Source organism: Alexandromys fortis, unplaced genomic scaffold (genome assembly GCF_014885135.2).
Source record: "Alexandromys fortis isolate MF-2015 unplaced genomic scaffold, M_Fortis_MF-2015_v1.1 scaffold_335, whole genome shotgun sequence".
Classification (NCBI taxonomy): domain Eukaryota; kingdom Metazoa; phylum Chordata; class Mammalia; order Rodentia; family Cricetidae; genus Alexandromys; species Alexandromys fortis.
The window spans coordinates 682,883-701,373 of NW_026068218.1; the positions used below are offsets into that span (position 1 = coordinate 682,883).

An 18,491-nucleotide genomic window follows, 5' to 3' on the forward strand; every position below is an offset into this window, starting at 1 on the left:
CTGGCTAAGAACTGACAAACCTCTTGGCTATTTGTCCTGTTTGCTCAGGATTTAGAACTTTGCCACAACTGGTGCTACTTAAATTTTTAAGTAAATTTAAGCAAGTCCTTCAAATTTATTTACTTTGGCATTTTCATTTTCTATAAATGACCCATGAGACTCCATTTAAATATGCTTCTCAATATTTATATATCATATTTATTATAGCATTCCCTTGAAAACATTTCAGCAGTTCTTCATCTTTACAAATTTTGTGCTTTTACTAAGGTTTCCTTTCATGAAATGTGACATTATAGCTTTCCACAGGAGGATGGTTGACTTACAACAGACATCATTCTTAAAGAAAACTAGTCTCCCTGTTTCAGTATACATCAATGTCTAGTAGTTTCTTACATAGTGGAGGAGCATGATACCCACATCCCATCTCTATACAGAGAGTAGGTCTGGACTGAGCTTTCCCAGGACTAATGAATGTTGTCACAGTCACTGTGATTTCATAAGTACAGGTTACCTGCGTGTCTGGAGGACATTGTCCCCTTTTATTCATTTAAATTCTTGTGTTAATGCTAACCTCTTTTAGAGTTGTTGGCTGGTAAGATTCCACCAACCCCTGCAAAAATCACAAGCTCTTCCCAGTGCTATTGGTTAGACTCAGTAGCTCAATGGAAATACCTTGTTGTTGCTGAAGGCACCCTATAATTAGGACAGAGTTTGAAGATATCAAAATGGTACTGGCCTTAAAGTTTTATTCGTAATGGCTAGCTTCTTGGTACCAGAAACTATTATGGACACTTCTGGACAAGAAAAACACTAAAAAATCCTCACCAGTTGTGAGCTGTGTGAGATATAATAATATCTGGATCGTGAGATACTCTCATTGGTAGAATGGGGGCATCATTTTCTGTTATACAATATGAAACTCATGAATGACACTATTGTCAGATAAATGACATGACACTTTTTAAACTATTAGAAATTTTATCAAAACATGTTAAAGAATATATTGCCCCTAAGACACAACCTATTTTGTAGAATTTCATGTCTATATTTTAGGTATTTATTTTTAAATTTTATTCTTCAGACATTGCAGATATATAATGATGTTTTGGATGCTACTCTAGTACCTATTGATCATAGTACACTAATTTCTGCATTAAAAGTTCTGTTTATCTTTTTCCTACTTTAACCTTTGAGACTTGAGCCATAGTGTGTGTGTGTGTGTGTGTGTGTGTTTGTGTGTGTGCAATGAAGTTGTATGTGTGTGCATGTGTTTTCACAAGCATTTGTAGATCAAAGACAGACTCTGGTGTTGTTCATTAGGCTATCCATTTTTTTTTCAGGCAAGGTCTCTCACTGATCTTGAATTAGATGAGTAGGCTAGTGTGGTTGGAAAATAAGATTTATCAATCTACCTGTATCTACCTCCTAGTGCTTGCAACTGCTAAGAACCATTCCTACTTTCTAAAATAGATTTTTGGGAAATCTATTTTGGGGTTGTGGTGGTCACAAAGCAAGTATTCTAGCAAATGAATTATTTTTTGATCTTATATTTAAGTTACTCATTTAAACCCTGAATTTATGATTGGAGGATTATGCAATTTAATGTAAGATTTCTTGTTGATCTAAAAATCATTTCCTAAAAGACAAAAGAACAAAGCAGTGAACACATTTTTTACAGACTGACATAGATAGCTTCAGCTGTCAACTTGACATATATATATATAGAGAGAGAGAGAGTCACCTTTTGAAGAGGAAATTTCAACTCAATAGGCATATTGCCACATGTATGAAACTTGTTCCTAACATCTATTTGGATAAAACCAAGGCAAACACTTTTATAGTGAAATTTAATTTTTTCTTTCAAATAGTAAAAGACCTAATTGAGTAAAGAAAAAAAAAAAATTCATTAGTTAGAGGTCTTCTTGGTTGTACCCTTCTTTCATTCACAACTGATAATTGATTTTATGAATGACATTCATCATTACTCAGAAACAATTTTCCAACTTTACCTTTTCCCATGCTAATAAATGATGCAAATAAATGCTACAATGAAAGAATATCAAACTTAGAGTTGCTACCTCTAAGTTTGATATCAACATAGATAGATATCTGATAGAGATATCAGCATATCTCTCCATGAAGAACAAATGATTATAGAATTGTAGGTGTTAGGATCCAGGGGACTTAGTTTCAGATCAGTATAAGAATATTTGTCCAATGGTTCTCCATGAGGCAAACCCATTGGAGACAGTCTCACTCCAGAAGGAACCCTGGACTTCAGCAGAGCACATAATACGGCTGGAACCAAGAGGCTTCTTTTCTTTCTCATAATGATGATACACTTGGCTTGGCAGTTTTTAGTATAACTTTGACAGTCATACATGGAACAGATGTGATAATTCCTGGAAAACCCATTTTTTTCTCAAACATATCCCCCTAAAAATATTCAGGAATTGAGGCTTCTTAGGAAACACCAACTGTTACTCCAGATTGGGAACTGTTCTGATTCAGTGCTGACAGGATAGGGCAATAAAGTTAATGGGCACTTGAGGAAGTGCAAGCTAACTGTGTGCAAACAACTTACGGTACATCACCCATATTTCTGTCAATATGCTTTGGTAAGTTCTGAGTGATAATGTTGTTTGTGAAAATGTATGCCTATGTTTATCACTTTTTAGCTTTATAAGGTCTGGATGTACCTGGCTTGATATTTAGCAAAGCTGACAAAATGGTAAACTTTGTTTTCACTTTAATATGTTTTGATGTAAAGGGAAACATTTGACATACTTGTTCTTGCCTAGGTTAAAGTTGGAGGGTGGGAAACGTGTTTGTTAGTATGAAAAAAATACTTGTTTTTAAAGCATCAACAAAGACATCTTGAAATATTTCAGGGTGGCTACTTGTGAGAATCACATCTGGTGGTCATACACTACTTCATTTCATTGCACCAATACCTTTTCCCTGCCTCAGGATCTGTAGCAGGGCTGTATTAAAACTGAGGAATATAGTGAAATGAGCAGACAAACAATAGTGTAAAAAATGTGGCACAGAAACCATAAGTGCATTGTCACCTGATCCTATGTATCACTGACACTCTAGTTTAAGATAGTGTAAATACCTTGTGGGTAGAAATATGACAGAACCTGTCTTTTGCTTACATACAAACTAATACAGTACTATATACTTGAAGAATTACATATTGTTTATTCCAATTACTTAAGTTAAACAACTTAGAAAATTACATTTGAATTATATGGCAATTGATGAATACAGCCAAAACAATAAGACAAACAAAAGATATTGGTTAAACTCATTTATTCCCAACTTAAGTGAGGCTTGCCTAAACAGAGTGGGTTCATATATGTAAACATGAAAAAAACAAGCAAGAACTTTGAAATTTTTCAAGAGATGACATAATTGCTATCTGGGAAGGAGCTCTGGTTATGCCAGAGAATATCAGCTCTCTATAGATATGAAGGTGAGAATTTATTTCTGCCTTGGGTACATTTCTTCTAAATAATCATGTGTTAGCAATAACCCCATGTCTAGTGTTATTAACTGCTGCTTGTAGAATTCTCTTTCCAAACTGAAAACTTAGCATTCTATTGCTCAAGCAAATTAGTCTTTGTTTAGAGGAAACATCTTTTTTAGTAACTTTTTAAAGGCAACTTTGACATCTTTATTTCTCAANAAGAAACATCCAATGTTAGATCCCTTTTAATGAAGACTATGATTTCTGTGTGCATATATTTCATATATCATTAACCTTTCATTTTGGATACAGCATTAGCTCTGGGTAGCCTTTGTAATGACTGTTAAAATATGCCTGAGAAAATTTGTTTTCTTGTTGGATAAACACAAGAGGTACGTGAGGGTAAATCCTCATTTGTAAAAAACCTGATGGGATCGTGTATTAAGGTCCATGTTGGAAAAGTCTAGTTTGTGATATATAGTGGGTTTTCCTTGATTGGAAAGTATGAGAGTGTAATACTCAGCTGTTCACAATCACCTATTGTCTTTATAGGAAGATAGTACCTGACAGAATATCCTGTTTAATTAAACCCTCCTAGAGTTAACTCTTATTTTATAAATAGTGTTAAAGTTGCAGTCCTCTGTGTATAGTGTATATACATTCAAAAGTTTTCTTATAATATTAATCTTTATAAATTTATTTGGTTTTTAATTGTTTTCTCTTATTTCCTACTACTATTTTGTTTATCATTAGTCATTTTGTTTATCATTAATCTGTCCTTGGGTGTTTTGGGGTAAATGAGTAATTGGATAAAGCAATAACAAATTGATGTTAAAACGTTTCCTTTCCTACCTCATTCTTCTCCTTCACAATTGTTCATGATTTTTAGGATGGGGCTTATCATTTGTCAGAAAAATTTTCCAATTTTATTCTTTTCCCATATGAACAATAATAAAAATTGATGCTAGAGTAAAAGAATATATCTTACGTTTTTGAAACTCAGAAATGTAAGCAAACAAAGCACCATGACTCTACATGAAGAAGAAATATGAATATGGGATTGTAAGGAAATGATGAGTCAAACAACAGTGCAAAGAATGTTGACTTGATAACCATAAAAATGGATAGTAATCGGGTTCTGTTTTTTATTGCCACTCTGGTTTAAGAAAGTGGAAACACCGTATAAGTAGGACTACGGTAGCCCTTTGCTTACATATACACTAAGATAGTTCTCTCTATATATTTAAATCTCAGAGTTAAACGTCAGTTATTGTAATCATTTAACATACAATCCAAAAAAATACTTTTTGAATCATTGCCCAAGAGGTCAAACATCCATCTACAAAACATTTAAATAAACAAAGGCTATTGATGAATTTACTTATTGTCAATTTAATGTACGTGAGATTTGTCTGAGCAGAGCCGAGCTAACATATGCAAATATAACCAATGACACAAAGGGCTTTGACAAATTTTAGGGAGGTTTATAGGATGCTAACTGTAAATAAACTCTGGTTATAACAGAGAGTCACAGTTTTCTATGTGCCCATGATATTGAGACTCAATTTCTACCTTTGGTACATTACTTTCAAATCATTATGTACTAACAGTAATCTCAAATTCAGTGTTATTAATTAAGGCTTGTAGAATATTTCCTTCCCTAAATTACAGGATGTATACTCTATTGCTAATGAAAACTATTTTTTGTTGTGAGGAAACTTATCTTCTGTTTTAACTTTTTAAGGGCAACTTTGACATCTTTATTTCTCAGGCTGTAGATCATGGGATTCAACATAGGCACAACAATGGAATAAAACACAGAAGAAAATTTGCCTTGGCCCAGGGAGCTGACTGACGATGGCTGTAAGTACATGAATGCTAATGACACAAAGAAGACAGAAACAGCCAAGATGTGGGAGCTGCATGTGCTGAAGGCTTTGGACCTGCCCCCTGCAGACTGAATATGAAGAATGTTGACAATGATGAAGACATAAGAGCTAAGGATGATCATAACTGGTGCAATAATATTAAATGCACTGAAGGACAAAGCTAGTACTTCATTGATAAAAGTACTAGAGCAAGCGAGCTCCAGTAATGGAACGAAATCACAGAAGTAATGGTTTATTATATTAGCTTTACAGAAGAGCAGTCTTATCAGGAAGATAGTGTGAACTGTGGCACTCAGTAAGCCCATACCATATACCCAGGCTACCATCCACAAACAGACTTGATAGGACATGGTTACATTGTAAAGCAAAGGGTTAGAGATAGCCACATAGCGATCATATGCCATTACAGCTAGCATGTGACATTCTGCAACAGCAAAAATACAGAAGAAGTAGAACTGAGCCATGCATTCTGGGTAAGAGATGATATTCATCTCTGTCACAAAGTTCACCAGCATTTTGGGAGTAATGACAGTGGACTGACAGCAGTCAATAAGGGACAGACTGCTGAGTAAATAATACATGGGTGTGTGCAGCTGAGAACTGAACAGAATCAAGATGATCATGCCCATGTTTCCCACAACTGTAACCAGATAGACTCCTAGGAAGATGAAGAACAGAAGCACCTGGAGGTTTGGGTTCTCTGTTAATCCAGAAAGGATGAATTCAGCCACAGCAGTATTATTTACTTCTTCCATTCTCTTTTGGAAACTCTATGTGAGAAGAAAACTTTACATAATGGAAAAATTTGAGTATACATCCTCTTATAACTCAGTGAATTTTGAAACAGGTTTCAAATATTTTCAGGCATCTCAAATTGTCTTCCATATTCTTTTCTTTCTAAACAATTAAAGAAATTTCAATCCTGTAGGAACAAGACAGGTGAAGAAATAATCATACAAATATTTGCATTCTTGTGAGTATTATCATGAAAATTAATTCTACTTGTACTCCTTTCCTACCATATGCAAACCATTCTAGTCCACTGAATTGAAAGTTTCAAGAATTTCTCATGTGTAATTTATTGCATCTCTCTTTTGGTTAAAAAATTTTACTTGTGGTAATATAAACACAGTGTCCACAAATATACATAGATATAAATATAGTTATTGGTGAAGAAATTAGAAACTTTATATTAAAAATATAACAATGGACTTGTCTACTAATTTCTGATTCTCTACCACAATTCTAGATAATTGACTAGGAAAATAAGAACAAAAAATTAAACTAGGAAGCCAGTAGACTAAAAATCAAGATAATAAGACATCTACTACTCTGTTAATATATTTGAGTATGTAGAAAATCAGGAATTGGTCAAAGAGTGCAATTAAATGTAATTACCAGTATATTAGGGTAATGTTAGAATGCAGAAATATCAGGATAATTGAAGATGTTGTTGTAAACTCACCAATGATCTCAGGTGAGATATCTTAAAATTGTTTGATACTGGTTTTTCTTAGACATAGCAGTTTTGATTGCTTATCTTCCACAAATAACAACAGTCACCATTCTTGGTCAAAGTTAAATCAGGAAAAATGCTTCATAATTGTTGATATGATTAAGTCATGTTCACTGTAACAGCCATTTATATGGTGTCTTGAGGTTTCTTATTTGCCTAACTACTTTTATTGAAAGAAGACCTTACTGATATTTTAAGACTTTCCTCTACTATAGTACTCCTCTACAAAAAACACTGAGAGCCACATAATGTAACTGGATGTGTTCCCAATTGGGAGTGTTGGAAATTTAACACCGAATCCTGCCTTTTGAAAAAGACAAACCATTATAGCCAGAATAGGTTATGTTGCAAACTGAATATGATTGTCACGAGAACTAGTTACCAAAGTAGTGGGATCCTAATGGGGGCTGACACTGGTCCTTTCTTTCTATCTTTCATTTGAACTACTCTGATCCTTCAGGCCTTATTCTATCACCATTGGGCAAAATGAAATTCCCTTGATATGGGCTTTTGGTCCTTAGCTTTTCAACCTTCAGAAACTTATGACAAGATAAATGCAGTTCTAATACATTACATTCCTCTGGTAGTCTATTACAGCACAAAGAACACACCAAGACACACTACCATCTGTTTCTTTGGGTCTGTTCATTGGCTTCTTGTACTGTGTATTATCCTTTGCAAACATGCTCCAGAAAATATTAGTCTCAAGCACAGAAGACCCATCATCTGTTTCTAAATTATGGCAGATCTAACTATTCTTGTGAAATTTGACTTCATCTAATTGCCTTCTATTCAATGCTGCTTGTGACCATGAAGCATGATTAATAAAAAATAAAAATAAAAAAGAAACTTAAAGGCAGATATTGGGATACAACCTAAAAACCAGAAAAGCAAAGCAACCAGACACTGGCTTTTACCCAGATCTCCACCTGAAAGTTATGATTCTGCTGCCAGGAAACCTCAGAATGAGACTGAGAGTGGTGGCTGTCTCCTTCCTCCTCTCTAGTTCTGGGATTAAGAGCATGCAACACTACCACATGGTTTCTATTGCAACCTAGTATAGTTACAGGAATTAAAGGTGTGCGTCATTGCTGCTTGCTCTTTAAGGCTGGCCAGTGTGTTATTTTACTTTTCTGATATTCAGGCAAACTTTATTTTTTAAAATGCAAATGACATGCTACTACGTTACCTTAATGCTTGTATACTTTTGTGCTTGTTGCAGCATTCCTCAATACCTGCATTGTATCAATACAGGTATTGTATTTTCTTGAGCTCCCATTCTGAAATTCATCTTAAATATGAATGAACCAGATGCAAAATACTAAATTATTTAATTACAAAAATTGTTTTTATTATCAGTAAACTGAGATGCAAACAAACACACACACATACACATGTATACGGTACATAATTTCATAGATTTATACTTTGTATATTTTCATCTTAATTTTGTTTTAAAACATTATATCAATAATATGGATGATATTAAATAAAAAATTGCCATGAAATTTACAAGAAATAGTAATGAGTATTTATGTGCTGGTATTCAATAATGTGGAACAATATTAAAATAAATGTACAAGTGCTAAATATTATTTATGTGGTCATCGGGATAGAAAAATAAAGAATATAGAAGATCTACTCTTCAGGATTCTATATAATAGGAAAAAAAAGATAGATTAACAAGACACAGGAATAAATATGTTATTTAGAAAGATCCTGAATGACCATAGCACAATTGTGAATATCCTTACTCAGGTAATGGTATCAACAAAAATATTTTTTGAGAATATTAAGAAATAAAACCTTCTCTCTTTTTGTACCATATCATGTTACATGACTTTTACAGAAAAGTACATTGAGTAGAGTTCCCACAGTTTATGTTGCAATTTTCCTTTTAGCTTTACTCTTATATCCTTATCCCATTTAACATATTATTGTTGGTGTTAAGGTAAGATTTGTGTTTTATTCAATATTTTTTATAAAATATATTACAAAAATAATTAAAATAAAGCAACATTCACAACTTTAAGTTCTTTCCAAATAAAAATAAACAAAAACACAATACAATGGCAAACTTCCCTAAATCAAGAAAATAAAATGATGCCATGTCCCTTCAAACTAAACCACCAAATCATAACCAAATAAAATCACACATACAAAACTGAAACAAACAAAAAAAGCCTCGTGAAATCTGTTGTACTTTGTCCAACTACTCTTTTATTTTTTTCGTTTTTTTTGTCCAACTACTCTTGAACATAAAGGTTGTCCCTGAGTGATTTATATAACCAGCGTCAATCTATTCAAGAAAATTACATCCTGATCTGCAGACCGGATATAGACAGATTGAGACTAGGTTTGGAATGAACTTTTGAAACTTCAAAACGCATCCCCAGTGACATGGGTCCTCTAACAAAATAACTTCTCTTATAAACATCTCACAACTTATAAACTTTTTAAAATAGTTTTCCAAGCTCTAAGCAAATGTTTAAATATATAAGCATATTGGGACAATTTTAACTCAACTCAGGATAGTTATCCATTCCCAACTGCTTAGTCCTAAAAACATACACATATGAGCTCCACTCAATGTACTCCTTGTGTTTATGTATGTATGTGTGTGTGTGTGTGTACATGCTTATGTGTGACATATACAAAGCAAGTGTGTATATATGTAGCAATAAGTATTGAAGAAGTCGGGAATGTGAGAGTTGATGGGAGAGAACATGAGGAGTTGCTAAGGAGAGATGGAAAGTTTCAGACAATCTAAGTATAGAGTTTTTATATATGAAATTTCAGAAACCATTTTAAATTGAAACAGATATTAATAAAACAGCATTATCAGTTCCATTTTAAAAAGAAAGTGAGGATCTTGAAATGAAAATGGATATTGAGAGGCAATAAGTAACACATGTCTAATCACAATAGAATATAGAACAAATTTTACAGGCTAAGGACTTGAATTTAGACATACCATTCCTTCTACCCAGACAGCTAGATGTTGGGTGCTTTTCTGTTCCTTTACATTAGAAGGAGAAATAGCTTTGAACACGTGAGAGATAGATTGCACAGACTTACCTCCTGAACCAATGTTCCTTAAAGCAGAATAACAAAGTCACTTGTTCTTCAAGGGTTGGCTTCTATAAACATTTTATATGTAGGCATAGACAACATGAGATTAGTTAGAAAAAGAGTAGTGAGAATCATCTCCCTCTGGAGTCTCATCCTTCAAGTATTGTCTCTGGAGAAATCAACATTCAGAATTAATATATATATATTTCCCAGCGGTTCTCACTTGTGTAATATAGTCAGTCCTATGGTAGTTCTGTTTAAAGTATAGACTTAGTAAAAGTATGTAAAATGCACTAAAGTATTCTCGAACTATAATTATAAATGATGGGATTAAAAAAATAGTTCCCTCAAATGAAAAAAAAAAAAAAGAAAAGGAACTAAAAGGAACTGAACTTTGGAATTCCCACTGACATCTACCAAATGTGCTTAGATTGTATGAGGGACTTGCAAAACCGTTTACTTGGAAAATTTACCCAATAATTTAATAAAAGCAGCTTAATGTTTACCTAAGTTAAAATAATTTAAATATTTAAAATGATGTACAAAAAGTCACAACAAGACTAATAAATGAAAATTAGGAGGAGACATCCCAGGAGGAATAAGATGAGTTCACTCCTTCATGTTTTCAAGAACAACAAGAATTTAGTTATGAAAGAAGAATAAAAAAATCCAGTATACTCTATCTAGATTAAAAAAGACTGTAAAATATAAAAATGTCCATGTGTAAAGAATTTCCACTAAAGATAACAAAGAGAAAAATTGTCTTTCAAATCACTTAATTCAATTGTCTAGAATTTTTGGTTGAGTAATTAGAAAGGTAAATATCAAATATGCACAGTGCATTCAGACCTATTTGCTCTTTTTCTTACTCTTCAAAATACTCTTAATTATTTGTCATAAGGACTATCTTATTGCTCACCCGATATTACCTACAAAAGTTCTATATATTTAGAAAGAATACGGTGTAAATTTCTAATTCTAAATTCTTATTTCAGTAAATTCAGACTAATAATGTGAGATTTGTTTGTTAATACAATTAATACAGAAGAGCAGACATATAAAATATTAAAACAAATAATTAAAAATAAATAAATATATTTAACCATAGGTTAGCATAAATAAGCAATGTCTAAAAGTATAAGAACAATAATATAAATAACAACGCCCATAAATAGAAACTGGAGTTCTGGAGCCCCCTTCTTTTTTCAAAAATTTTAGTCCTGAGAGTGGACAGAAACCATCACATAGTGGCTGATATAATATTTACCTAGGCTTTCAGAGTTTTTATTGATTCAACTCAGTCACTCACAATGTTTGCATAATGTTCCAATAACATCTCATGTCTTCTTTATAATTTTCTGTTCCATTAAATCAAAAATGCTTTTTAATAAAATATGAACAGTATTCACAAGGAAAGAATTTCTACTTAAGAAAATGAACAAACAATTTTCTATCTCATGACTTTAATTCTGTTAGCCTAGAATTTTAGGTTGGGCAATCAGAAAGTTAAGTGAAATTTATCAGTACCATATTAGAAAATATAAGCAAAACCCATCTTTACTTATGAATAAATATATAAACACAACTGAGACTATAGAAAACCAAAATCTGATCGAAAATATATGTTAGAAATGAATAATAATAAGGTAAATTATAGAATACAAGATTATCTAAGTGACTTGTCTGAATTATCACAAACTTGACTTAAACAATGAAAACTTTCCTATTCCTTGAGTCTGGGTTATAACTTAGAAACAGGCCTGGTAATCAGTCTAGCATTACTTATTTTATTTAGGATTGCTTTGACTCGTTTGGAATTATTGTACTTTGCTATCAATTTTGGAAGGTTTTTATATTTATGTGACAAATGCCATGGGGATTTATATGGCATTGGATATGTAAATCACTTTGGTAGGATGCTCAGTCACAAAAGTAACTATAGCAGTTCATGACCATTGAAGGTCTTCCAACATATAATGCTTTTCCTTAATTTATTTCCACATGGATTTAAATACTTTCATCGGTGGTAGCGACTGCTAGATATTTTTTCTTTTCTGTCTCCTTTTCCTTTGTTTATTTTTGTTATTGAGCTTGCAGTGAACTGGGTTCTTTCTTTAATTTCTTTTTTGGTGCTTTTGTTATTTGTATAAAAAATTTTTTATTTTTTTTTATTTAGTTTCGTATCTTACCACTTTGGTTACATAGTTTCTCAATTAGAGCATTTTTCTGGTGGTGTCTTTTGGATATTTTATATATAATATGATGTCATATGCAAACAAAAGTAATTTTTAATTTTTTTATTTCTTTTATCTCCTTCTTGTCTTTAATTGTTTAAGTTCTGAAAGAATACATTGAAAATACTAAGACAGTAGATTGTTTTATATTCCTTCTAAATTTTCTTCCTGTTTTTTTTTATTTTTAAAGTATATAAAAGCAGTTTCATACACCTATTAAGTTAGAAAAAGTCATAGAATATGCCTTTAGTATTCACATCCATTATTGAAACTTTAAATACTTCATTAGGTTTTTGAGAATATCATTCAAAGTATTTAATAGACATCCTCTATCTACTCATCCCAGGTCCACCTGCTACACTTTCCACATAACACTGTGTCTTCTTTTTATTCCTCCTATAAACTCCAATTTTTCTACTCCACACATTCTTGGATTGCAGCATTCCACTGGAGTATGGTTGACTTGTCAGAGGCTACACACTTAACGAAAGATGGTCCTCTATCTCAGCGAAGCTATGATATACAAATAGTCATTAGGTGTATGAAAGTACAGTTTCATGGTCACTTCTTATCTCCATCTTAAGATTTGATCATGCTTGGTTTGTACAGGTCTTGTACATACTGTCACATCTTAGCCAGCTGTGAAACATGTAAAATAAAATAGCAACAATTATAACTGGACTGAATTGATGAGCCCACTAGTGCAATAGTGGCTTGAAAATGTGTGTGGGTAAGCAAGCATTATTTTATTTTATTTTAGATATAATGCCCAAGATGTAACCCATATCTGACAATATAATCAAATCAAGTGGCTCTCTCTAGATGGCAATAGAAATATATAGATAGCTACTTCATTTAAGTATTAAAACATTTGATAATGTGCTTCCTTATATAACAGTATTTGACAGCTCCTATATTTTAGTTCCTGACTTCTTATTGCCACATATTCTACATGGTCATTAGTCATTTTGGTGTTAGGATCACCTATTTTAGAACCAATCTGATATTTAGATTAGCATTATTTTAGAACCAAGCTGATCTTTAGATCAGCACAATCTTGGCATCTTTTTCTGGTTATCATAATCGCTGAAAAGAGTTGGACTTGTTTATCCTTACAAATACTTTGCAATATTTTTATGTGTGCATAATCACTACAAAAGAGAAAATTTCATGAGTGTAGTTTCTATTTATTACCCCTCAATATAATAAAAGTTTTGCTGGATATTCTTGACTTAGAAGATTAAAACTATATCCATTTAAGCTTGTACATATCTTGAGTACGTGTATGTGTGTAGTAGACATTAATAGGTTCACAAAAAAAGCATATAGTACTTATAGTGTTCCAGGTTGAATATGTTCTTTACAAAATCACATACACTGATATTTGTTCTTACATGCTGTGTGCCTTCTGGTTGATGGTGGAAATATGAAGTGGCACCCAGAAAAATAATGTAGTTACTATTATCATTCTTCTTTCCTTCTAATACCACCTGTTGTGATCTGTATAGAAACAAGACATCCAGCATAATATGCTAAAGTCTCTGACACTGTAATAAAAAAATAAAGAATTCCTAACAGATCTATCATTATGGATATTTTAGTCAGGTTGAATAAATTCTAACACAGAAAATAAATACTGAGCCAGGTGGTGGTGGCGCACGCCTTTAATCCCAGCACTCAGGAGGCAGAGGCAGGCGGATCTCTGTGTGATCGAGGCCAGCCTGGTCTACAAGAGCTAATTCCAGGACAGGAACCAAAAAAGCTATGGAGAAACCCTGTCTCGAAAATAGAAGAAGAAGAAGAAGAAGAAGAAGGAGGAGGAGGAGGAGGAGGAGGAGGAGGAGGAGGAGGAGGAGGAGGAGGAGGAGGAGGAGGAGGAGGAGGAGAAGGAAGGAAGNAGAAAGAAAGAAAGAAAGAAAGAAAGAAAGAAAGAAAGAAAGAAAGAAAGAAAGAAAGAAAGAAAGAAAGAAAGAAAGAAAGAAAGAAAGAGAAAAAAGAAAATAAATAAATACTGGGTGCAGGGGGTGCAGGTTTATTGCTGTGATTGCTGTGGCTACAGGAGCAGGTGATTCTCAGACCTCTCAAACTGGGTTGTGGGAAGACTTGGTAGAGGTTGAAGGCTTGACCTTCTGAAGAAATGAATACTATATGCAAAACTCAGTGGGCAATTATTATATTTGCTCATCACATCAGAATAGGCATGGAAGCAAAAAGAGTAACCAATGAGCTAAAGCTTCAGATGAAAATGAGAAATTCATTAAGAACTGGATAACAAGTCACTCCTTTTACAAACACTTGATTTTAATTTGTAAATGTCTTTATATTTTTGAGTAAAGTATAAGGGTGATGGGATGTTGCCAGTAAGTATGAAAGATTACAAGCTGCCTTTGCATGATGCAGTGAAGTCAAGTCATGGCAAGAAGAAATAGCCAATATTCCAAAAAATAGACCAAAGGCAATAAGCACTGGGAGTTTGCAAAGGGGCTCATAGGATGGTGAAATAGTGTGTAAAAACAGAAACATGTCAGGGATAGAAAAAGAATAACAATTTGAGACTGCATCCTCTCTACTTGGCCAGACCTTGTAGACCTGACAACGCAAGGACTGAAGGTTTTTACTGCTGCTACTGTTCTGAACAGCAACTGACACTGTGGTACAGGATATTGCTTAAGCTCTAAGGTAACATATTAAAGAAACAAAAAAACAACACAGTGTTGAAATTTCAACTTACCCAAGTCAGAATAAAATAAAGAATGTAAAAGACAATGATTTTCAAGAGTATATGAGGGTATCCCTTATTCAGTGTTCATGGAATTGCAAACTGGTACAGCTACTTTGTAAGCCAGTATGGTGAATTCTAATCATTGTGAATAACTGCTGACACTCTGGGTCAGCGTGTTCACAAGAAATAGTAAGGAAGTAAACAAGTAAGTAATTTGCTATTTGGCACTGCAACACCATTCTTTACCCAGAGTATTTCACATTCTACATCACAGTTTACTGTTCAGACATGTTCATTGCATCATTATTGACAATAGCTAGGAAATGGAAAAAACCTAAATGACTTCAACTGATAAATAGATAAGAAAGCATATCACAAATACACAGTAGAATTATATTGCTCTGTAAAGAATTAAGATCTGGAAATTTGCATGTAAATAGAAAATATTGAGTGAAGTAAGAGCCAGAAAGACAAACACTGAATATACTCTCTTATTCAAATCTTTGGGTTTGAGTATATAATCTACAGTTATTGTTTAAGCCATGAAAACAAAAAATGATTATACAGGTGGGCATCTACTCTAGAGAGGGGAAGTGATATGAAGACGGAAATGGAATAATTTGAGCTCACTTTAAATTGGGACAGAATGAAAAACAATGTAGAAGGAAAGGAGGAAGAGGGACAAATACCAATAAAAATGTTTGAAAAAGACATAGAAAAGTATATTATTTATATTTACCTAAACACAAAAACACACATGAATACAGACCTCCCAAACCATTATATGCTATTGCCTTTTATTGTTTCTCAGAAATTGAAGGTAAGAATCTCTTGTTGAAGACAACACAGAATTCCAACATAGGACTTGAATCAGTTAAGATGGATTGGACTTAGAAGCCTACTTCTTGAAGACTAGCTATTATAATATGGAGTCATGATATCCAAGTTGTCAAGGGTGTAAAACTATTAATAGTTCTACTAAGCTGTGATATCTATGAAATACAGTAATAACCAGAAAGGCATATCCATAAAGATTCAGTAGTAGCATTTACATCATAACAGTAACCAATAACTATCAAATTGCTCTTGAGACCCACTCAAGAGGAGAAAATTTATGAATAGTTCTATAAATATTGTAAATTATGAGCTACTGATGAGGCCATGGAAGCTACAGTCTCTAACTGAATAATAGCAGTGACCATGTCACCCACAGATAAGTCTTACTCTTTTGACAGCCGATAGACACATTTGAATGCATCCATAACTGGTCTAAATATAGCGAATAACTGAAGATGTGGTGAAGAACTCCATTTCCTGCATATATGAAAGCACTCCACCACGTAAGTGTCAGGGGATATTTTGGAAGAGTAGATAAGAATATTCTAAAAGACAGGGTACAAGGAAACCTGGACGAGAGATTGTGTCTTCTATGTAGGACAGGAAAGTGGCTTTGTAAAGTGACAACAACATAGATTTTTAAACAAGGGCCAAAAATGATAGCTGTTCCCATACCAATGTGAAAAGGGAAATTTCAGGGAAGTACTCCTAAAAAGAACTAGAGGCAATTTCTGATTGTTAGGAATAAAATAAGTTTTTCTGCATAAAATAAGCTTTCCTATGTATAATCCTCTTACATATATGTGAGAGAATTGTCTGTATTCTGTCAATCATGTTTTAAACAAACACTGATTGGCCAGGCAGGAAGTATAGGTGGGAAAACCAGACAGGAAGTAGAAATGATGCAATGAGAACATGAGAATTCTGGGAAGGAGGAAATTGATTACTCCCACTCCTGCCCAGACTCCGAAAAAGCAAGATGTGAGCTGCCCTGCTGAGAAAGGTACCGAACCATGTGGCTAGCATAGATAAGAATAATGGGTTAATATAAGCTACAAGAGCTAATAAGTAGCCTGAACTTTTGGGCCAATCAGTTTTATAACTTATAGAGATCTCTGTGTGATTTTCCTTGGGGTTTGCTGGCTGTGGGGTACCGAGCAGGACAGAAACCTTAACAAGCAGGCCCCCTCATGTTACATATATATATTCATTATTTATATATGATGTATATGTACATGATGAATATACATAATATATTTATAATATATTTATATTATTTATTATTATATATTATACTTATTATTGATAAATATAAATAATAAATTTATAATAATATATTTATAATAATATAAATAATGAATATACATATATTCATTATTTCATAAATATACTCATTTGATGTAGATAAGGGAATGATGTAATTGCATAACTGATATATGAAATTGAATTAAAAAGTATGACATTTGTTCAAGTTAAGCATGTAATTTATTATTACTATTATATTAATGTTTAGGAAATATGAAGAAATATAAATAACATGACAGGTTATCCATTGAGAACAAATGGTCTATGTCATCATCACTATTGATTTATGTTGTTGAATCTGTGATACATACACAATGATATGTGCATAGAATTATGAAATTGAAATTGTAACAAAATTTTCAAACTAGATAATAAGTTATAACATTGTCAGGTAGATTAAGATAAATATCTTCAACACAAATTCTGTAATTGTGGATCATTGCTCTAATAAATCATCTTCACATTATTTCTCCTCACAAAAATGTTTTGCTTTCAAGTATTTTCTTCAAGGCCACACTGACATCCTTATTTCTCAGACTGTATATGATAGGGTTTAGCATGGGCACAACAATAGTATAAAACACAGAGGATACTTTTCCTTGGTCCGTAGAGTTGGCTGATGTAGGCTGCAGATACATAAATGCTAATGATCCGAAGAAGATAACAACAGCCAAGATGTGAGAACTACAAGTACTGAAGGCTTTGGACTTCCCTTCTGTGGAGTGAATGCGGAGGATACTGGCAATAATTGAGATGTAAGAAGCAATAATTGTGAGAATTGGAATAAAGATATTCAATGTACCAAAAACTAGAATCAAAAATTCACTGATATAGGTATTAGAGCATGCAAGCTTCAAGAGGGGAAGAAAATCACAGAAATAGTGGTTGATAACATATAATTTGCAGAACCAAATCCTAGTCATGAAACCTATGTGAACTGATGCAAAGAACACACCAATAATATACACTCCTGAAATCAGGGAGCTGTAAACCTGATAAGACATGGTTACACTATAAAACAAAGGATTGCATATGGCAAAGTAACGGTCATATGCCATTGCAGCTAACGTATAACACTCTGCAGTACCAAAAATGGTAAAGAAATAGATCTGAGTCATGCATCCAGGGTAGGAGATAAGGTTCTTTTCTGTCAAAAAGCCAACCAACATTTTAGGGGTAACAACAGTGGACTGACAGAAGTCAATGAAGGACAGACTGCTGAGGAAATAGTACATGGGGTTGTGCAGATGGGAACTGAACACAATTAGTGTGATCATGCCTAGATTCCCTGCTACAGTGACCATATAGATTCCAGAGAAGAGGAGGAAGAGGGGCATCTGGAGTTCTGGTTTCTCTGAGAGCCCAGCCAAGATGAACTCAGTCACTGTGCAATGATTTCCTGCTGCCATGTTCTCCATTCGGACCCTGAAGGAGTAAAAGAAGC

At 33.3% G+C, this 18,491-nt stretch overlaps 3 protein-coding genes across 3 annotated transcripts in view; all 3 read right to left on the reverse strand.

The window, feature by feature from the left end:
• Positions 1-2,174: 2,174 nt before the first annotated feature.
• Positions 2,175-18,491, reverse strand: part of LOC126493521 (olfactory receptor 150-like) — a 39,546-nt gene continuing 23,229 nt past the window's right edge. The window contains exon 2 of the mRNA XM_050130536.1: positions 2,175-3,642. Coding sequence (XP_049986493.1) covers positions 3,619-3,642 — 24 coding nt within the window. The 3' untranslated portion in view covers positions 2,175-3,618. The remainder of the gene's footprint in view (positions 3,643-18,491) is intronic.
• On the reverse strand, positions 5,160-11,688 carry LOC126493502 (olfactory receptor 150-like). Its single transcript, XM_050130520.1, has 2 exons — positions 8,067-11,688; positions 5,160-6,131 (listed from the first exon to the last, which is right to left on the reverse strand). The coding sequence occupies exons 1-2, from the start codon at positions 8,100-8,102 to the stop codon at positions 5,160-5,162; spliced, it is 1,008 nt and encodes a 335-aa protein (XP_049986477.1). The 5' UTR covers positions 8,103-11,688.
• On the reverse strand, positions 17,521-18,465 carry LOC126493522 (olfactory receptor 1537-like). Its single transcript, XM_050130537.1, has one exon. It carries the CDS (start codon positions 18,463-18,465, stop codon positions 17,521-17,523), a length of 945 nt encoding a protein of 314 aa, XP_049986494.1.